The following is a 17,345-nucleotide window of genomic DNA, read 5'->3' as shown; positions in this document are numbered from 1 at the left end:
ACTTGTTGGGGAGGTTCTCCACAGTGGAGTTTTTTCCCTAGCCACAAAATTTCCCTAAAACTTGATGACTGTTTTTTTTTTTTTTTTTTTTTCTGAAATTAGAGGCTGAGCCATCAGCTGAGATTGAAGATTGAGTTATTTAGATGTGAGGAAAGATGAGACTGGAGTGGTCAGCAACAAGAGAGAATGTACCAAAAAAATAAAAAGTTGACTTTTAGATAGCATTACTTGACCTCACATATTGCAATGAGAACTTCTAGAGACCTGCCTGAGAGGCTTTTTCCAGCCCTGGTGAGCTACATGGGTTCAGGTGTGGCCTCAGCAAAGACATAACCAGCGCCCTGATGTGACCGGAGGGAGGGAACTGAAGGCAGGTCTGCAAGGGTGGGCTGATGGTGATCAGCTGGACACTGAGACTTGTCATACTTGTCACCGAAGTTTTGACTATGTGAGGCCAATAGACCATGACTCACTGGGTGTGCGTACAATCTTTTGTGTATGTCATGTAAGACTTTATGTCAGAGTCTATAAGATGAAAAGGAGGAGGAGGTTTCTAGCTTTATTAAAGCGAAATAATAGTCTCATCCACTGAATTATTTTTTTGTTTGTGAAATAACTGACTCCCAAAATGAAGCATTCTGCTTTGCTTGAAACCGTGGATATACTTGGCTTGTCCCAAGTTAATTCATTTTTCAGAAATACAAACAAACAAACAAACAAAACTCACCGAATTTTCTCTTTAAAACCACCCCAAGCTTGTTTTAACTAACATGTCTAAAGAATTCTGGCCTCCCAACAACAGCGCCTTCTGGTCCACTTTCCTCCCTATTCTTTCTGTATAATTGAGACCACACTTTACATATAACTTTATTTCCTGTGTTTTGCACTTAACAAATGAACACTGTGAGCTCTCCCTGTGTTATTTATAACTGTATAAATACTAATTTCAGTGGTTCTCCCAAGTTCCATTGTGTAGCTATGCCAGCATTTGTTTTACTGCTTTCATAGGATGGTTTTGATTTTTAAAACTCAATTCTTTTTATCATATTTAAGGGGACATTCTTATTTCTTAAAAATTTTAAAAATAGCATTTCCAGGAGAGAGTATGATGATTTTTAAAAGTTGACTATTGCCAAATTAATTTGTGTAACTGCATTAAGATACTTTTAAACAAATGGCTAATGTGATTACAAAGTTTTTGGCTGATTTGACTTGGAAAATGCTCTTAATGGTTTATTACTTTGATCCTTATATAAGGGTCGGTTTTTTTTCTGTTAGTATATTGAGCCAGTTAGTTATCCAAGTAGAAAAATTAATCCCTACCTCACATAAACTTAGTACTAAAATAACCAAGAACTTAAATATAAATGGCAAAACCTTTTGTAGAAAACACAGACAAAACTATATTTTGGTGTCAAAGGAATTTCTTGAAAAAATAAAAAAGATCATATAATAAAAACAAAAAAGAGACAGAATCAGAAATGAAGATAGAAAGACAAGCATTATGTAGCAAGGGAAAAAGCACTGAAAGAAAGCAGGAAAGAAGGGAATCCATGAGTCTGGATATGGAGAGATTTCTAGGCATCTAGAATATATTACGAGTTCATTTTATAATGGACTAGAGCTATTTAGATGATCCCAAGTAATCCCTCTTTTTATTAATGATCATTGCTACTGAAACAACTTGTTCACGGGCCGTAAGATACTGAATGGCAACAAGGACATTTGCTCAACCACATTCATAGATTCATAGCATCTTTATTCATAATAGCCAGAACCTGGAAACAACCCAGAGGTCCATCAGTGGAGGAATGGATACAGAAATTGTGGTACATTTGCACAGTGGAATACTACTCAGCAATTAAAAACAAGATAATCATGAAATTTGCAGGCAAATGGTGGGAATTAGAAAATATCATCCTGAGTGAGGTATCCCAGAAGCAGAAAGACACACATGGTATATACTCACTTATAAGTGGATATTAGACATATAATATAGGATAAAAATACCAAAATCTGTACACCTAAGGAAGCTAAGCAAGAAGGAGGACCCTGGATAAGGTGATCAGTCCTCACTCAGAAAGACAAACGGGATGGACATTGGAGGAAGGAGAAAACAGGAAACAGGACAGGAGCCTACCACAGAGGGCCTCTGAAAGACTACCCAGCAGTGTATCGAAGCAGATGCTGAGACTCATCCCCAAACTTTGGGTAGAGTGCAGGGAATCTTATGAAAGAAGGGGGAGATAGTAAGACCTGGAGAGGACAGGAGCTCCAACAGAACTAAAAATCTGGGCACAGGAGTCTTTTCTCCAATCAAGGACCATTCATAGATATAACCTAGGACCCCTGCTCAGATGTAACCCATGGCAGCTCAATATCCAAGTAGGGAACAGGGGCTGTCTTTGGCATGAACTCAGTGGCTGGCTCTTTGATCACCTCCCTCTGGGGGGGGGGATGACAGCCTTACCAGGCCACAGAGGACAGTGCAGCCAGTCCTGATGAGACCTGATAAGCCAGGGTCAGATGGAAGGGGAGGAGGACCTCCCCTATCAATGGACTTGGAGAGAGACATAAGAGGAGATGATGGAAGGCAGGTGGGATTGGGAGGGAATGAGGGACAGGACTACAGCTGGGATACAAAGTGAATAAACTGTAATGAAAATAAAAAATAAAAACTTAATAAATAAAAAAAGATACTCAGTGGCTAACCTGCCTCATCACCAAGATGAGGACCCAAATTCTATACCCAGCATCCACAAGGTGGAGAGAACAGAACTCCTGAAGAGTGTCCTTTGACTTACACAAACACATGCACACAAAAAATCCTGACAGTACAACCTACACACAAACACATACAAAATCAACACTACAACTTGATCACAATAATTTCCACATGTTGTCGAGTTTGGTTTGCAAATACTGAGTTCAGGCTTCTGTGTCACCGAGGGACCCACCTCCAGTTGTCTTCGTGTGTTTGGCTGTGGTATTAGGTAACATCGACCTAGAGTGATTTACAAAGTATTTTGCTTCTCTATCATCTGAAAGAATTGGTTAGAGATTTCCTGCTACTTACCTTACTGGTTTCTATTCTGTCATTCACTATATACACACACGCACACTCCCTTCAATATTGCATTTGTTGTTTTCTTAGAGTTGAATTATTTAAGCTGAACATTTTCAAGGGTCCTTGAGTGCAGTCCACACTAGCCTCAGATTCAAGAGCTGGGCATACATGAGTGCCACAGTGGCCATTTGCAAACTGCTTTTCTAAGCAGCATATTATGTTTTGTTTTTTTATTTTGTTTGAAATATGTCCGAAACTTAGTTTCTAGTCTTTAGCCCATGGATTATTTAGAAGTATCGTCTTTCATTTCTTAATATTTGGTGGTTTTTCAGATTTATTTCTGTCGTAGGTGTATAATTTAGCTACAGTGTGGTCAAAGAACATATCCTGTATAATGTCATCCTTTTTAAACTTTGTTTAGTCTTGTTTTTGTCTATCCTAAGAATAAAAACTTAAAAACAACATTCAAAGCTGTTATTAGCATTCAAGTCCCAGGTTGAGTGTCTGCTACTCAAAGTACTTGAAATAAGAAGTGTTTCTGATTTTGGATTCTTTTCAGAGTTTAACATTTGACTGTATCTGATGAGATAGATGTCTTAGGGATGAATCCGTGCCTGAACACACAGCCCCTCTCTTTTGCATTCCCAGTGTGTGTGAGGTGATGTTTTATTCTCTTTAACTTCTGCATTTGACTACAAACCCATCACACCAGGTTAGGTGTGAAATTGTCAGAATGTTGGATCTCTGTATATTTCAGATTTTTAATTAGGGATCTTCAACATTCTAAACTCTTACTCTCTTTATCTTCCCCCTTTCCCCCCTCCTTCTCTTCCCTCTGTCTTTCATCCACCCTCCTCTCTCCCTCTTCTTCCTTCTCTTCCTCTTTTTTCCGTATCCCTTCCCCTTTCACACTGGAGATTGAATTCATGGTCTTGCTTCTTCCAAGGAACTGTGTCTGTCAGTGTACTGGGAACCTGTCTTATTGAAATATTTAAGTATTATTACTGAATTGTTTATTTCTCCTGTCATACCTTTGCCTTATGTATTTGGGGGCTTAATGTTAAGTGCATATGCATTTATTGTTACTATGTCTTCATGGTGTATTAACTTTCATTTTGAAATGTCTGTTCTTTGTCTCTAGTAGAACTTACTGTCATAAAGCTGATTTTGTCTGATGTTAACTGAGGTCTTTCAGCTCTCTTGCTATAGTCTTTGTATCCTTTTTTTTTTTTTAAGTGATATAAATCATTCCTGTTGTAGAAATCTTATAGACGACATGTCTTAGTTTGCTTTCTATTACTGTTGTGAAACACCATGGCCAAAAGCAGTTTGGAGAAGAAAGGGTTTATTTGGCTTACATATCCTGGTTTACAATGTACTGAGAGAAGTCAAGATAGGAACTTAAAGCAGGAAAATGAAGGCAGTAATTGAAGCAGAAACCATGTGGGAAGCTGCTTACTGGCTTTCCCTGTTTACTTTTTATTTAAATCAAGACTGCTTACTCAGAGGTGGCCCTACCCACAGTATGTTGGGCCTGCAACATCAATCATCAGTCAAGAGAATGTGCTGTCTGTGATGGCACCTGCTCTTAATCCCAGCACTCCAGGAGGCAGAGGCAGGCCGGTCAGTCTAGTGTGCATAGTGCATTCCAGGGACCGCCAGTGCTGCACTGAAAGACTTTATCTCCACACCCCCGAGAGAGGTGGGGGGAGGGAAAGAAAATGTCCCCATAGACTTGCCGACAGGCAGTTTGATGGATGCAGTTTTTCAGTTGAGGCGCCTCTTTCCAGATGACCCTCGTTTGCATCAAGCAGGACACAACATATAACTGTTTCTTTTTTTATTCATTCTGACAGTTCTTTGATTACGTTAGACATCTGCCAACTTTTTCTGTCAAATATCAAATAGAAAATATGTGAAGTTGACGTGCTATAGAGCCTCTGACCTCCTTGTTTTGAGGAAGCAGACACAGTCTGCGACATAGGATTCTTACCTGATAAAACTAATTTACAGGCACAGAAATTTGAATTTCATTGTGTCACAAGAATATTGTTCTTTTGATTTTAGCCAGCTAGTAATAGCATAGCTATTTCCCTTGATGAACAGACAAGAAGGAGTAATGGGCTGAGTTTTGCTCACAGAGTACTTTGTGGGCCATGATGCCGTAAAGATGTAGTCCATTTACATGTAACATACTGATGTGTCACATTGACATCTTCTACATTTACTTCATTTTATATTTCTTCCCATGTTATGGAACTCATGTGTTAGATGAGATGCATCTTTAAATGTTAACTTCAGATTCTCAGAGTACTTTGTGACAACTGCATGACCCTTCCTTAGTTATTTCTTACCATAGTGTACTTCAAAATAATGTTAATTCTGTTAAAGTATAAATTTGGCTTTTTTTTCTATGTCCTTCTGATCCTTGTCTGGTGTTTTGCATACATTGCATCTATGAATGTTGTGTGTTGCATCTTGATGAGTCCTGTAATTAATTGACTTATTCTTTACTCTGTCCTTTAAAGCAGCAGGATAGGAGAAATTACAATGTTTAAATTAACCTTTACTGTTATCGTTTCCAGTCGTTTCCAGGTGACACTGTGTTTGAAACACTTTCCTTCTGGTGTGTGTGGTTCAGGCCAGCTAGCAGCCTCTTTCCAACACAGGAGTGCCTCTGCATCACACTGGTTTTTCCTCTGGTCACACTACATTGCTTTGGCTGTGGAAGTCTGGGTAGCACATTATCCTTCAGCCTTTGAATATATCATCTTACTCTTTTTCTGGCTGTCATTGTTCTTGTTAAGAAGCTGGTCTCCTTTGTATTTCTGCCTCCCTTTTTGATGACTCCTTCATTTTTTTTTCTTCTCAGCCTTGCCATCTCCTGCACAGATTGCCTTCTCCAGAGGTCAGTAGTGTTTGTGAGCATGTACTTAGTGGTGCTTGAGAGATGAGCGCAGCTTTAGTTCCTTTGTGGGGGAAAAGGATGCACAAGCTTCCTCATGACATCATGATACAGGTCCTGTAGGCATGTACTGCTTTTGCCTGTTCTTCTTGATGAGGAAACATACCATGGGCATCCAGAGCATTTGGAGATAAATGGTCCTGTGAAATGACTCAGGCAGAATGGCTTGTCTGTGTTCTTGCTCTTGTGATGTGGCCTACTTCATGTCAACAAGTTGAAGTAAGTAGAAGTTTCTGAGTCAGACACCAACCTTTCTGTGTGGATGTGTTACTCAAGTGGTTCCTTGTGGACTTTGGATTTTATTAAACTGTCTAAGGCTTATTTTGTTTTTCTATAAGGTGGAAATAAAGATAGCCTCTTTTAAGGGACTTTTGAGGGGACAGGAAAGCAAATGTACTCTTGTTGCATTCTGACCACTGTAGCTGCAGCCATAACTCTGCAGTCTATTTGACATGCTATAGAGCCTCTGACCTCCTTGTTTTGAGGAAGCAGACACAGTCTGCGACATAGGATTCTTACCTGATAAAACTAATTTACAGGCACAGAAATTTGAATTTCATATAACTTCATTGTGTCACAAGAATATTGTTCTTTTGATTTTAGCCAGCTAGTAATAGCATAGCTATTTCCCTTGATGAACAGACAAATGAGACAGCCATAACTCTGCAGACAGTTGTTGTTTACCCCCAAGATAGAAATGCCACTATTGCACCCTTTGTGTATTTTGCTGTGCTCGTCATTGTTGTGGTTTCTAGGCCTTACCTAAGTGGGTCTAGTAATTGCTTTCTCCCTTAGCACCTTTAGATAATCCTCAGGAAGGAGGCTTCAGTTTGAAAAGTGGTTTCCCAAGCCTGGTAATACAAGTTTTGTTAACTAGTCTATGGCTCTTAGAAATATATTATCTTGATTTGAATTTCTTGTTTAATGAGTTTTCAAAATGAGGTACAATTCATCTACAATAAAATCACATCTTTTAGTACCTAGTTCATAGAATTTTGACAAGTGGATCCACTCATTTAATTCTCACCATTCCTTAAATTTCATACATTTTTTAATTTTGGGAGAGTCAGGATTTCCAGCATCCTGGGCTGACATTGAACTCCCTGTGTAGCTGAGGAGGGCCTTGAATTTCTGATTCTTCTGACTCCAACTTCCCAATAGTGATGGGGTCACAGACTTGGAGATCACATGTGGCTTAAGTACCACTGGGGATTTAATCCAGTGCAAATACCCATTGTACACTGATTAAAGAGACAAAGGAAATTTGAGTGAAGATGAAGTATCCATTTGGGGCTTGGCTACACTGCCCCTCCCCCCATGAAACACCAGAGGAACAAGTGGTACACATTAAGGTGTACTCACTTTAAGCTTTAGCTTTTTTCATGATTACAGTGAGCCTCTCACTGTACTTCCATGAAACCAGTGGGCCGTATTGTTGCTGAGGACCCAGTTTATTCAAAATTCAAACAAAGCTTACAATTGTAAAAATTTGTGTCTTCCATAGTTGTCTTAACTACTTTTCCTACCTAAGGACTTTCCTAGTGCAATCAGTGATGAAATTAAAAATGTGATTAAAAAAAGAAAAAGAAAAAAACGCAAAAACTTTGGTGTTGTAAGATTAACTGAAGCACAGTGTTACAAACCATCTATGAACATTGATTCAAGCACAAGGTACAACTTTCTGTGAAATAGACTAAAAATAAAAATCTTGATACAGTTTCAGACTTTCTGGAGACATTGATTGCTCAGTGGATAAAATTTCTGCTGCATACATGTGAGGACTAGAGTGTGGATGGTTCCCTTTAACCCATGTGAAAAAGTGGGTGTTGCGGCCCACTTCCTGTAATCTGAGTGCTGGGGCCAGAGACAGGCAGATCCCCGGGGCTCATTGGGACATTGAGATTCAGGTTCAGTGAGAAATCCTGTCTCAAAAATAAGGAAGTGTGCTCGCTTCGGCAGCACATGCACTAAAATTGGAATGATACAGAGAAGATTAGCATGGCCCCTGTGCAAGGATGACACACAAATTCGTGAAGCGTTCCATATTTTTCATGTAATATAGGATAAACCTACTAAAGTCTGCACATCTAAAGAAACTAATCAAGAGAGAGGACCCTGACTAAAAGCCTCAATCCCCATCCCAAAAGGCAAAGAGGAAGGACATCAGAAGAAGAAGAAAACAGGAGACAAGCTAGAAACACACCACAGAGGACCTCTGAAAGGCTCTGCCCTGCAGACTATCAAAGCAGATGCTGAGACTTATGGCTAACTGTTGGGCAGAGTGCATGGAATCTTATGTAAGAAGTGGGAAATAGTAAGATCAGGAGAGGACAGGAACCCCACAAGGAGAGCAACAGAACCAGAAAATTTGAACACAGAGAATTTCCCAGAGACTCATACTCCAACCAAGTACCAGGCATGGAGATAACCTAGAACCTCTGCACAGATGTAGCCCATGGCATTTTAGTGTCCAAGTGGGTTCCAGAGTAATGGGAAGAGGGACTGCCTCTGACATAATCTGATTGGCCTGCTCTTTGATCACTTCCCCCTGAGGGGGGAATAGCCTTACCAGGCGACAGAAGATGACAATGCAGCCACTCCTGATGAGATCTGATAGACTAAGATTAGAAGGAAGGAGAGGGGGACCTCCCCTATCAGTGGACTTGGGGAGGGGCATGTTTGAAGAAGGGAGAGGGAGGGGAGGAGGGAGGGGCTTATAGGGGGATACAAAGTCAATAAAGTGTAATTAATTAAAAAAAAAAAGGAATAGCAGTGTAGGAAGACATGGCAACATCAGCTATCGTTGATGGAGAAATACATCCACATGTACACAGATATGAAACAATTACTACTTCAGTTGCTCTACTATCAAAGTATGCACACATGTAAAAAAAGGTATTAAGCAAAATACCTTCTCTTCCCACTGTCTCTGCTGGATTTCTTTTTACCCTCAGATAAAGAGCACATTGAAAGATGACGGGCAGAGGCAGACGTGAGCTCAGCTGTGTTCTCTGTCAGCACAAGATTCTTAGTAATGTGAAATGGTGCTGCTTTTCTCTTTCACACTCTGTTTTTAGTATTTGCAAAGTGTAGTTCTTTCTCAGGAAACTGATGTATGTTAATACATTAGCATATTAATTTTTTTAAGGAAACAGTTAAGTATTTTTAGACTTGGTTTTAGTTTCTAATAGGAAAATATTCAACAGACAAAAAACATGTAATTAAATCATTTTGTGATTCCCAAACAGCATTTTTAAAGATCCATTAAGAGAATAACAACACGGAAGGTGGCAAGTTTAAGTCGCCCTGATAAAGGGTGAGACCTGTACGCAGGGCGTGTGGCACAGGGAAAGAGCCCGCTGTTGCTAGGAGCAGGTATTTAGCTTCATTTGACAGAGTTTAATTTTCTGAGACCTAGGGTCTTTTCTGTAAAATGACAGTACAGCTACTGTGTTTGTTAACTTTAAGTCATTGTTTGAAATGTCTCTTCAATTTGTGTCTTAGGTGTTAGAAATGAGTGGTTCACTGGCTACCTGGAATTGTCCCTTTACAAAGGGGTGGTAGCCCCTGCCCAGGGTGCTGGCCCGCACTTGTAGTCGTAGCACTGGGGAAGTGGCGGCCTGAGGTTCACTGGGCTCAGCTTCATGGTTGGGCTACAGAGTGTGTGCCAGGCCAGCTGATATACAGAAGACCTTGTCTAAAAAAAAAAAAAAAAAAAGTTGTAACTGTTATTTTCTGTCTGGATTTTTCTTTTAAAAATATTTCACGTTCAGTTGTGTGTCTGTGTGTGTGCTTGTATGTACCACAGTTGTTTGTATGTGGATAAGGGACAGTGTGGAAGTAGTTTTTGCCTTCTACTGGGACCAAAAGCTTGAACTGGTCAGCAGGCCTTTACCTGCTGGGCGTCTTACTGGCCCTGTAGAGTTGCTGCTGTTGTTTTAAACGTCTAAAACCTTTTCCTTTGAACCATTTCAAGTATTCGTAAACTTAATCCTTAGCAATTAGAAAAATGGCAAGATTGATTCAGAACACTTACTTGGGCACAAGACAGATGGTAATCCTATAAAAAGATGGCATATATTTTTGGAAGTGCAAACAGGAAAATAGATAACTCTTTAAAAAAATTCTAGAGTAATCTTTGCCTAGAAGATGCAGGAAAGTGATTTTAAAAAAACATATGGCTTAATTGAGCTTCTACTTTCTAATATCTAGAAATTGGATCTTGTCCCCTTAATATTAGAATCAACTTGCCTATGCATTGGTAGTGTTTTTCAAGTAGGTATCTGCCAAGTGCTTTTCTCATCTGTGGTGTAGATATGTGATAGTGGCCAGCAGGACTCTTGGAAATGATCATCTCAGAATCAGCTACCAAGTCTGCTATCTGGGAGTTAGCCTCTGTGCTGGGGGAAAAGACCATACTTAGTCCACTCGGGGCACAGCTTCATGTTGAAAGTAGCTTGTGCTCCAAATACTTACAGGTATTCTATTTTTATGTCCTTCACAACCAGTCTATGACAGTGAGACCATCGACTGCTGCTGCTTTTTGTGGGGAGGATATAGCCATTCCCGATAGGCTGTCTGGTCTGAGTGGTTTTAACGAGCATGATTCCATGCCGATTCTGTCTGTACCACAACACCTGCTATCTGTAGTTAAAACCTTAGCATTCTTTTCTTCAGTCAGCTCCGCCTGCTTTGCTCATGTGCTTCAGACGGATTTGTATTGAAATTTACTGTTCGCACATGTGTCTCTTCCACCAGCTTCCTGGCATTCTAGATCCTAACTCCCTGGCATTCATGTCACTGCACTGTGCTGTGTGGGTAGGGTTAGTAAACGCTTACAGACGTAGAGCTATGTCTTCTGCTAAGTAACTGAGTTGCTCTTGGCTGTAGGTGGAAAGGTGTAACTTTGCCTGCACTTTTCTCCTTGCAGTCAGGCAGTGTGCCTGTGATGGCCAAGAGCTCTGGCTTCAGAAGAATGAAGGGCCATGGAAATAAATGACTGTGTGTCCCAGTAGGTATGCTCACAGTACATGTGTGTGTGTTCGAGGTATGGCCTTGTTCTTCCATCACCGTATAGTGCCAGATCTGGGTGTTGCTTCTTCCACCTGGGCCACGGCAGCAGTGAGGAGGCGATTCAGACCTTGTCAGCAGAACAGACCTGGTCCTGGCATATAGCAAAAGATGAGGAGTAAGTAAAGGGCCCAGTGTTTAGTATACAGCAGGCAGTTATTCTGATGTTCAGGGCAACTTTCCTAAGGATAAAGGTGGCTGCTTTTGTTTTGAAGCCAAAAAAAAAAAAAAAAATTAAAATTTCTGTTATTTTATATGAAGCTAAAATGTTTAAAGGCTTTGAAAAACTTTTTTCTTTTTCAGAAAATAGCTCCAGAGGTTAATTGAAGCTAGGCAGAATTCACCCATGCGGCATCGAAATCACTCCCGATGTTTGAGAATATCTGCTCCAGAGAGGAATTGACCCATTTGGATTAGGTCACTAGTCACAATGAAGAAAATCAGTCTGAAAACCTTCAGGAAATCTTTCAACCTGAGTAAAAGCAAAGACGAAGCCGAGTTCATGGTGGTTCAGCCCCAGTCCCTTGCTGGCGACTTCGTGAGAGATGACTCCTTATTTGGGAGCTGCTATGGCAAAGATGTGGCCAGCTGCGACCTTGGCAGTGAGGACGACAAAGGGAAGAGCAGGTCCAAAAGCGAGAGCCTCATGGGCACCTTGAAGAGGCGGTTGTCTGCCAAACAGAAGGCCAAGGGCAAGGGCGGCACTGCGCCCACCGATGAGGACTCCTTCTCCTCAGCCTCAGCGCCTGGTGGCCTCAAAGAAGTGCGCGCCCCACGGCCCATCCGCTCCACATCACTGCGCAGCCACCACTACAGCCCAACGCCCTGGCCGCTGCGTCCCACCAGCTCGGAGGAGACGTGCATCAAGATGGAGGTGCGGGTGAAGGCGCTGGTGCATGCTGCCAGCCCCGGCCCAGTCAACGGTGTGCGCAAGGAGCTGCGGGAGCTGCAGCCCAGGGAGCTGCGGGACCTGCAGCCAGAGCCGCGCCCGGAGTCCCGCTGCAGTCCTGGCTCCCCTGGGGACCTGCGCCTCCACCTGGAGGAACACGTGCCTGTAGTTATCGGACTCATGTCTCAGGACTACCTTCAGTACACCGTGCCTTTAGACGACGGGCTGTGCCCTCTGGAAGGGCCGCGCAGCTGCTGCCTGGATACGTCCTCTCCCATGGAGGTGTCGGCCGTGCCCCTGCCAGGGGCCAGTGTGGCCTGCTCCGAAGACGACAGTCAGCTGGACCAGGACCTGGTGGTAGGCCCAGAGATCCTTGTGGATTCATCGGGAAACGACTTGTTGATTGGCACCGCAGGAGTCGTGTTGCAGAGCCCTAGGGCAGGTCACGATGATGCCCCTCCCCTCTCACCGTTGCTACCTCCACTGCAGAATAACCCAATCCAAAGGAACTTCGGCAGCCTCTCCGGCCAGGACATGCACATGGCTGACAGCGTTCGCTGCCATTTGAACTTCGATCCTAACTCTGCGCCAGGGGTCTCGAGGGTTTATGACTCGGTGCAGAGTAGTGGCCCAATGGTTGTTACAAGTCTCACAGAGGAGCTGAAGAAGCTTGCAAAACAGGGCTGGTACTGGGGCCCCATCACACGCTGGGAGGCAGAGGGGAAGCTGGCGAACGTGCCAGATGGGTCTTTTCTTGTTCGGGATAGTTCTGATGACCGTTACCTTTTAAGCCTGAGCTTCCGCTCCCATGGGAAAACACTTCACACTAGAATTGAGCACTCGAACGGCAGGTTCAGCTTTTATGAACAGCCAGATGTGGAAGGGCATACATCTATAGTTGACTTAATTGAGCATTCAATCAGGGACTCTGAAAATGGAGCGTTTTGTTATTCAAGGTCTCGGTTGCCTGGATCTGCAACTTACCCGGTCAGACTGACCAATCCAGTGTCACGGTTCATGCAGGTGCGCTCTCTGCAGTATCTGTGTCGCTTCGTTATACGTCAGTACACCAGAATAGACCTAATTCAGAAACTGCCTTTGCCAAACAAAATGAAGGATTATTTGCAGGAGAAGCACTACTGAGAGATTGGGGTTCAGAAACGAGACTGGAGTACAGTTTACAGACTTACATCGCCATTGAGGTCTTTGCTGCCATAACTTTTAGTTTTTATGTGTGAAAGAGTCATCTATTTGTTCAGGGGTGGGGATATGTCTGCCAGGCGTCTTGAGTTTATTTTCGTTCTTGGAAAGGGGTGTTTTGAGGGTCTAGAAGTGAGAGTTATCTTTCCTTAATGTGCAGAATAATCACAATGTGAATGACCAGATTCTCCTTAACGCCCCAACCCCCAGTCCTTTGCTGCTATCCACTGTGATTCTTATGCATTAAAGCACATTTCATGTGTATTCAATCCTAAGTAAAATTGAATGAAACTTAAAGAAATATGAATTGCTAGGACATTAAATGGCCCAGTTGAATAAACGTATGTGGGATAAAGCATATTTACATATACACTGAAAAATGATTTTTTTAAGTCTCACACTTTAAAAGATTTGTTGAATTATGAATTGATATAATCTTGATTAATGTAATGCAAATCTGCAACATCTTGTACAACACTTTTCTAAATTATTTTTTAAAGATGTGATAATTGTTTTGGTTGTGAGAAGTTGAATTTTTCTGTTGCCTTCATTTTCATCTTGTGGTTTGTCTTTTTTGATAAATGGCCTTACATTAAAAATCGTAAACAAATATATGCCCAATTTAGAAATTGTTGCCTTTTCTGTCATTAAACTCGGGTATAAATTGGCATAACGTAAAGCCCTATAAAGCCCAAACCATTGTTAGAAAGTAAGATAACCCTGGCTTCTTGTGAGTTGTGTGTGTGTGTGTGGGGGGGGGGGATTCAATTAAATGTTTTATCTATACTTTCTTCCATAAACTTGACAAAAAACAAGTTTCATAAATGAGTTGTATTTTCTTACATTAAAGTTTATATAAAGTTGTAAACTGATTTGAATAGAAAAATTATTTTAAAGTTGACGTATCTTTTTCTGTATAACCATAACAATTTATGGGTTTGACAATTCTACCCCAAACCAACAACCCTGAATGATGTCAGTTAAGTAATTGGAAATTGTGATGCACTGTTTGAGGGAAAAACTAAAACCATATTAGATACCCAGATACAGTTTTCTTCTTGTGACTGTCCTTTAAAGGTAGCATTTTGGTTTATTTGAATTTAACTAATTCTTAAATAGTTTGGCATGTCTAGTTTTTTATCATTGTGAATGACGTGTCCCGATTTTAAAAGTTATTTTGGAATATAGACTGTTGATTTCAAGTTCAGAATTCTGAAATGGTGTTATTAAACTATTATATGATAGTATTTAAAGATTGCCCTTTAAATACATTCAGAAAGTATTTCCAGTTACACATGCTTTAAAACAATTACAGGGGTCAAGGTCTTAGGTCAAACTTGCTGGTTTTGTCATTCAAACACATCTATATCTTTATATTTTTCTCTTTTTCTAGGGTCAGAATTGAGAGATTACAAGAAAAGGCACAGTGCCATCATGTTACAGTGTTATGGCATTTTGACTTACAAGGAGCAAGGTACTTTTGATGGAATGTTTGTTGGACCTTGTTACAAAGAATTTCATTTTCTGATGTGTTCCTCTTGGAACATAGAATACACTGTAATAATACGAGCATTCACTATTGGATTAAGAAGTAGTGGAGAGTTGTAGGATTGTTATCAAATTAATGCAAGACACTTAACTTTTTTTTTTTTTTTTTTTTTACTTTATTTTTAAACAACTGAAGCAATGTCTGGGTAAGTTAAAGGTCCCCACATCTACACCAGATGGCAGGTGTTGTCACATAGTCATTGTATTGATGATCAATGTCCAGATGGCTTCATGTTCCAAACACATGCATATGTCGTCGAGATCATGGCTATAGAAGTCTCAGAACTGTCCCCAACGTGTCTCACATGAACACAGCTTGATTCCTACTCTTTGTCGTGGTGCCAAGTATCAAGATTATTCTGATCTTCATCTAATAATCAACATTGCGTTACTTTGTAGGGCAAATCTTTATTACGAAAAACAACTTTTGACGAACTTCTGAGTTTTCATACTTAAAATGACCTGTCCTAATTCAGTTTGAAATGATTAGGTTCTGATAATTTGTGAATAAAAATCAAAGCGTATATTGAGAAATCAGGTTCACAAGCAGAAAGGTGCATTGCCAGTATTTTTGTAGCCAAGACATCCATCTGACAGAAGCAGGAAACAACAGGAAATACTGGCTTTGTAGGATGCTGTCTGGTAAAAATGGAAAGAGAAAGAAGAGTCAGTCTCTTGTCTTCTTGCATCTAGGCCAAGATGGAAGTTGGTTAACCTGGCTTTTTTGTACTTAGATGATACAAACACAACCTGCAAGGCATTGTGTGTGTGTGTGTGTGTGTGTGTGAAATATTTTTGTCATTTAACTTTTATTCTTTACATATATTACACCCTGATCACAATTTTTCCTATTTCCCTTCCCCCAGTTTCTCCTTCACCTACTCTCCCCTAGATCCGCTCCTCCACTTACTTTCAATAAAACAAAGAGCAGGCCTCCCAGGGATATCAACCGAGCGTGGCATAACAAGTTACAGTAAGACCAGGCTTGAGCCATTAGAAGGAAGGGTCCCAGGTGTAGGCAGATTCAGAGGTACCTCCAGCTTCTGCTGTTTGGCCTCCCACAAGAACACCGACCGTAACACGCAGAGGCCTAGCTCTGTAAGCCATTCTTAAATCTGCACATTTAGAATTCCTAGCTTAATGCAAGAAAAAAGGAAGCAGGAAAACTATTCATTTGTGACAACTGATTTTTTTTTTTTTTTTTAACTTAAGTATTTCACCACCAACCACGCTGGAGGCTAAACGTTACTTTGGAGGCTTCCTATGGCATTTAACATTTTTTATAAATACTGCTATGGAAAGTACTTGAAAAATACCTTGCTTTCTCCAAGGAAGACTGTTTTGTTCTCTTTCTACAAGGTGCAATAATCTGAAAATTTAGAAGATCACATATCACAGTAAATAACCACAAAACTAAAAAATAATTTTAAGGAAACCGGACACATAGGGCAGCCATCTTGCTGTTGAATAAAATCATGTGCCAAGAAAGGCTAACTCATTAGCACTAAGGAAATAAAGTCTACATCATAGTTTCTGAGCCAGTGTTACGGAAGCAGGACAAAAGCTGGTGCAATCTTACAGGATTAGGCAGTTTTTCAGTGCTAAGCATCTCTAACTGCTTTTAGGAATGCAAACTTTCATTACTGCACATTTCATGTTATGTATGAGAGAAACTTAGGAGTGAATCAGAATAATATATTTTGATTTAAATCTGAATTTCTTTCATTGAATGTGAAGTGTTAATTAGAACATGAAATAACACTACCAGCAATAGACAGTTTTGTTGAATATTTGATGAGGAACAATAACGAGTTCCACAAATAACTTTAAAATTCTAAAGGTATTGGTACAGTAATTATAAAAAATTTGACTTTTAATACTTTTTTGATCCTCTAAATTTTTTTTATAATATCCTTCTTATTGATCAGTCATAATGTAACAAGTCAAATATAAACTTTCTGAAAAGCAATCCAAATTCTCCAACCAGAGAGGATGAGGTGGGGTCTTAGACTTTTCTAACAGTCTATATTCCTGTTGGGGTAAGGAAGTCTCCTAGTTGGTGTGCCACAAAATTAATACCTGCAGTCCAGATTGCTGTAGTTTACACTTTGTACGTTGTAAATCAGGTGTGTGCTGTTTGTATTGAGAACACCACAGAGTGAACTATCCAAAGTCCACTGATTTGATAAGTGTTTTGGTTTGTAAGTGAATTATAGTAATTTCTTGCACATTTTTTGGAAATCAATTGTATAAAATTTATCTGCTTCTAGATACAGTATGTAAATAAAAGTTTGGTTCACAACCTCTGCCTTGTCATCTCTAACCCCAGGTGCGGGGTCTGACCTAGTTAGTGTGTAGTAGTTGCCTGGGCAGTTGCTGCATGTTCCATGAAATGCAGTTACTGGAGAGTGGGGACAGTTACATTGTGAAAAGAGAAAGTGAAGTGCCACTCAGGATGGCCAGCTGGGGTCATTTGATGGTGCTGCAATACTGCAGTGGGATGTGATGGAGTGAGTTGAGGGAGGTACTAGAAGACTAAAACTAGCAAAGTAGCCAAACTACAAAAAGGAAGTTGGCCTACGTGATAAAGAGTTTGGATTATGACA

The 17,345-nt window shown here is 40.6% G+C and overlaps 1 protein-coding gene and 1 non-coding gene across 4 annotated transcripts in view; both read left to right on the top strand.

Annotated features, from left to right (window-relative positions):
* Socs6 (suppressor of cytokine signaling 6) overlaps window positions 1-17,041 on the top strand; it is a 33,679-nt gene extending 16,638 nt beyond the window's left edge. For 2 of the 3 annotated variants that reach the window (XM_055598755.1, XM_055598754.1), the window contains exon 3: window positions 11,406-17,041. In XM_055598755.1, the coding sequence (XP_055454730.1) occupies window positions 11,533-13,134 (1,602 nt within the window). In that variant the 5' untranslated portion in view covers window positions 11,406-11,532 and the 3' untranslated portion in view covers window positions 13,135-17,041. Of the gene's footprint in view, window positions 1-5,939; window positions 5,976-11,405 lie in introns of all 3 variants that reach the window. The other variant, XM_055598756.1, reaches the window with a different exon arrangement.
* On the top strand, window positions 7,976-8,082 carry LOC129670285 (U6 spliceosomal RNA). The gene has a single exon (XR_008719154.1). It is a non-coding gene; the product is annotated as a U6 spliceosomal RNA (small nuclear RNA).
* Window positions 17,042-17,345: the final 304 nt, after the last annotated feature.

The sequence above is a fragment of the Psammomys obesus genome, unplaced genomic scaffold (assembly GCF_907164565.1).
Source record: "Psammomys obesus unplaced genomic scaffold, mPsaObe1.curated_primary_1811, whole genome shotgun sequence".
In the NCBI taxonomy this organism is placed as follows: Eukaryota; Metazoa; Chordata; class Mammalia; order Rodentia; family Muridae; genus Psammomys; species Psammomys obesus.
Note: the sequence above shows the minus strand (reverse complement) of the source record. Positions and strands in the feature narration are given on the sequence as shown.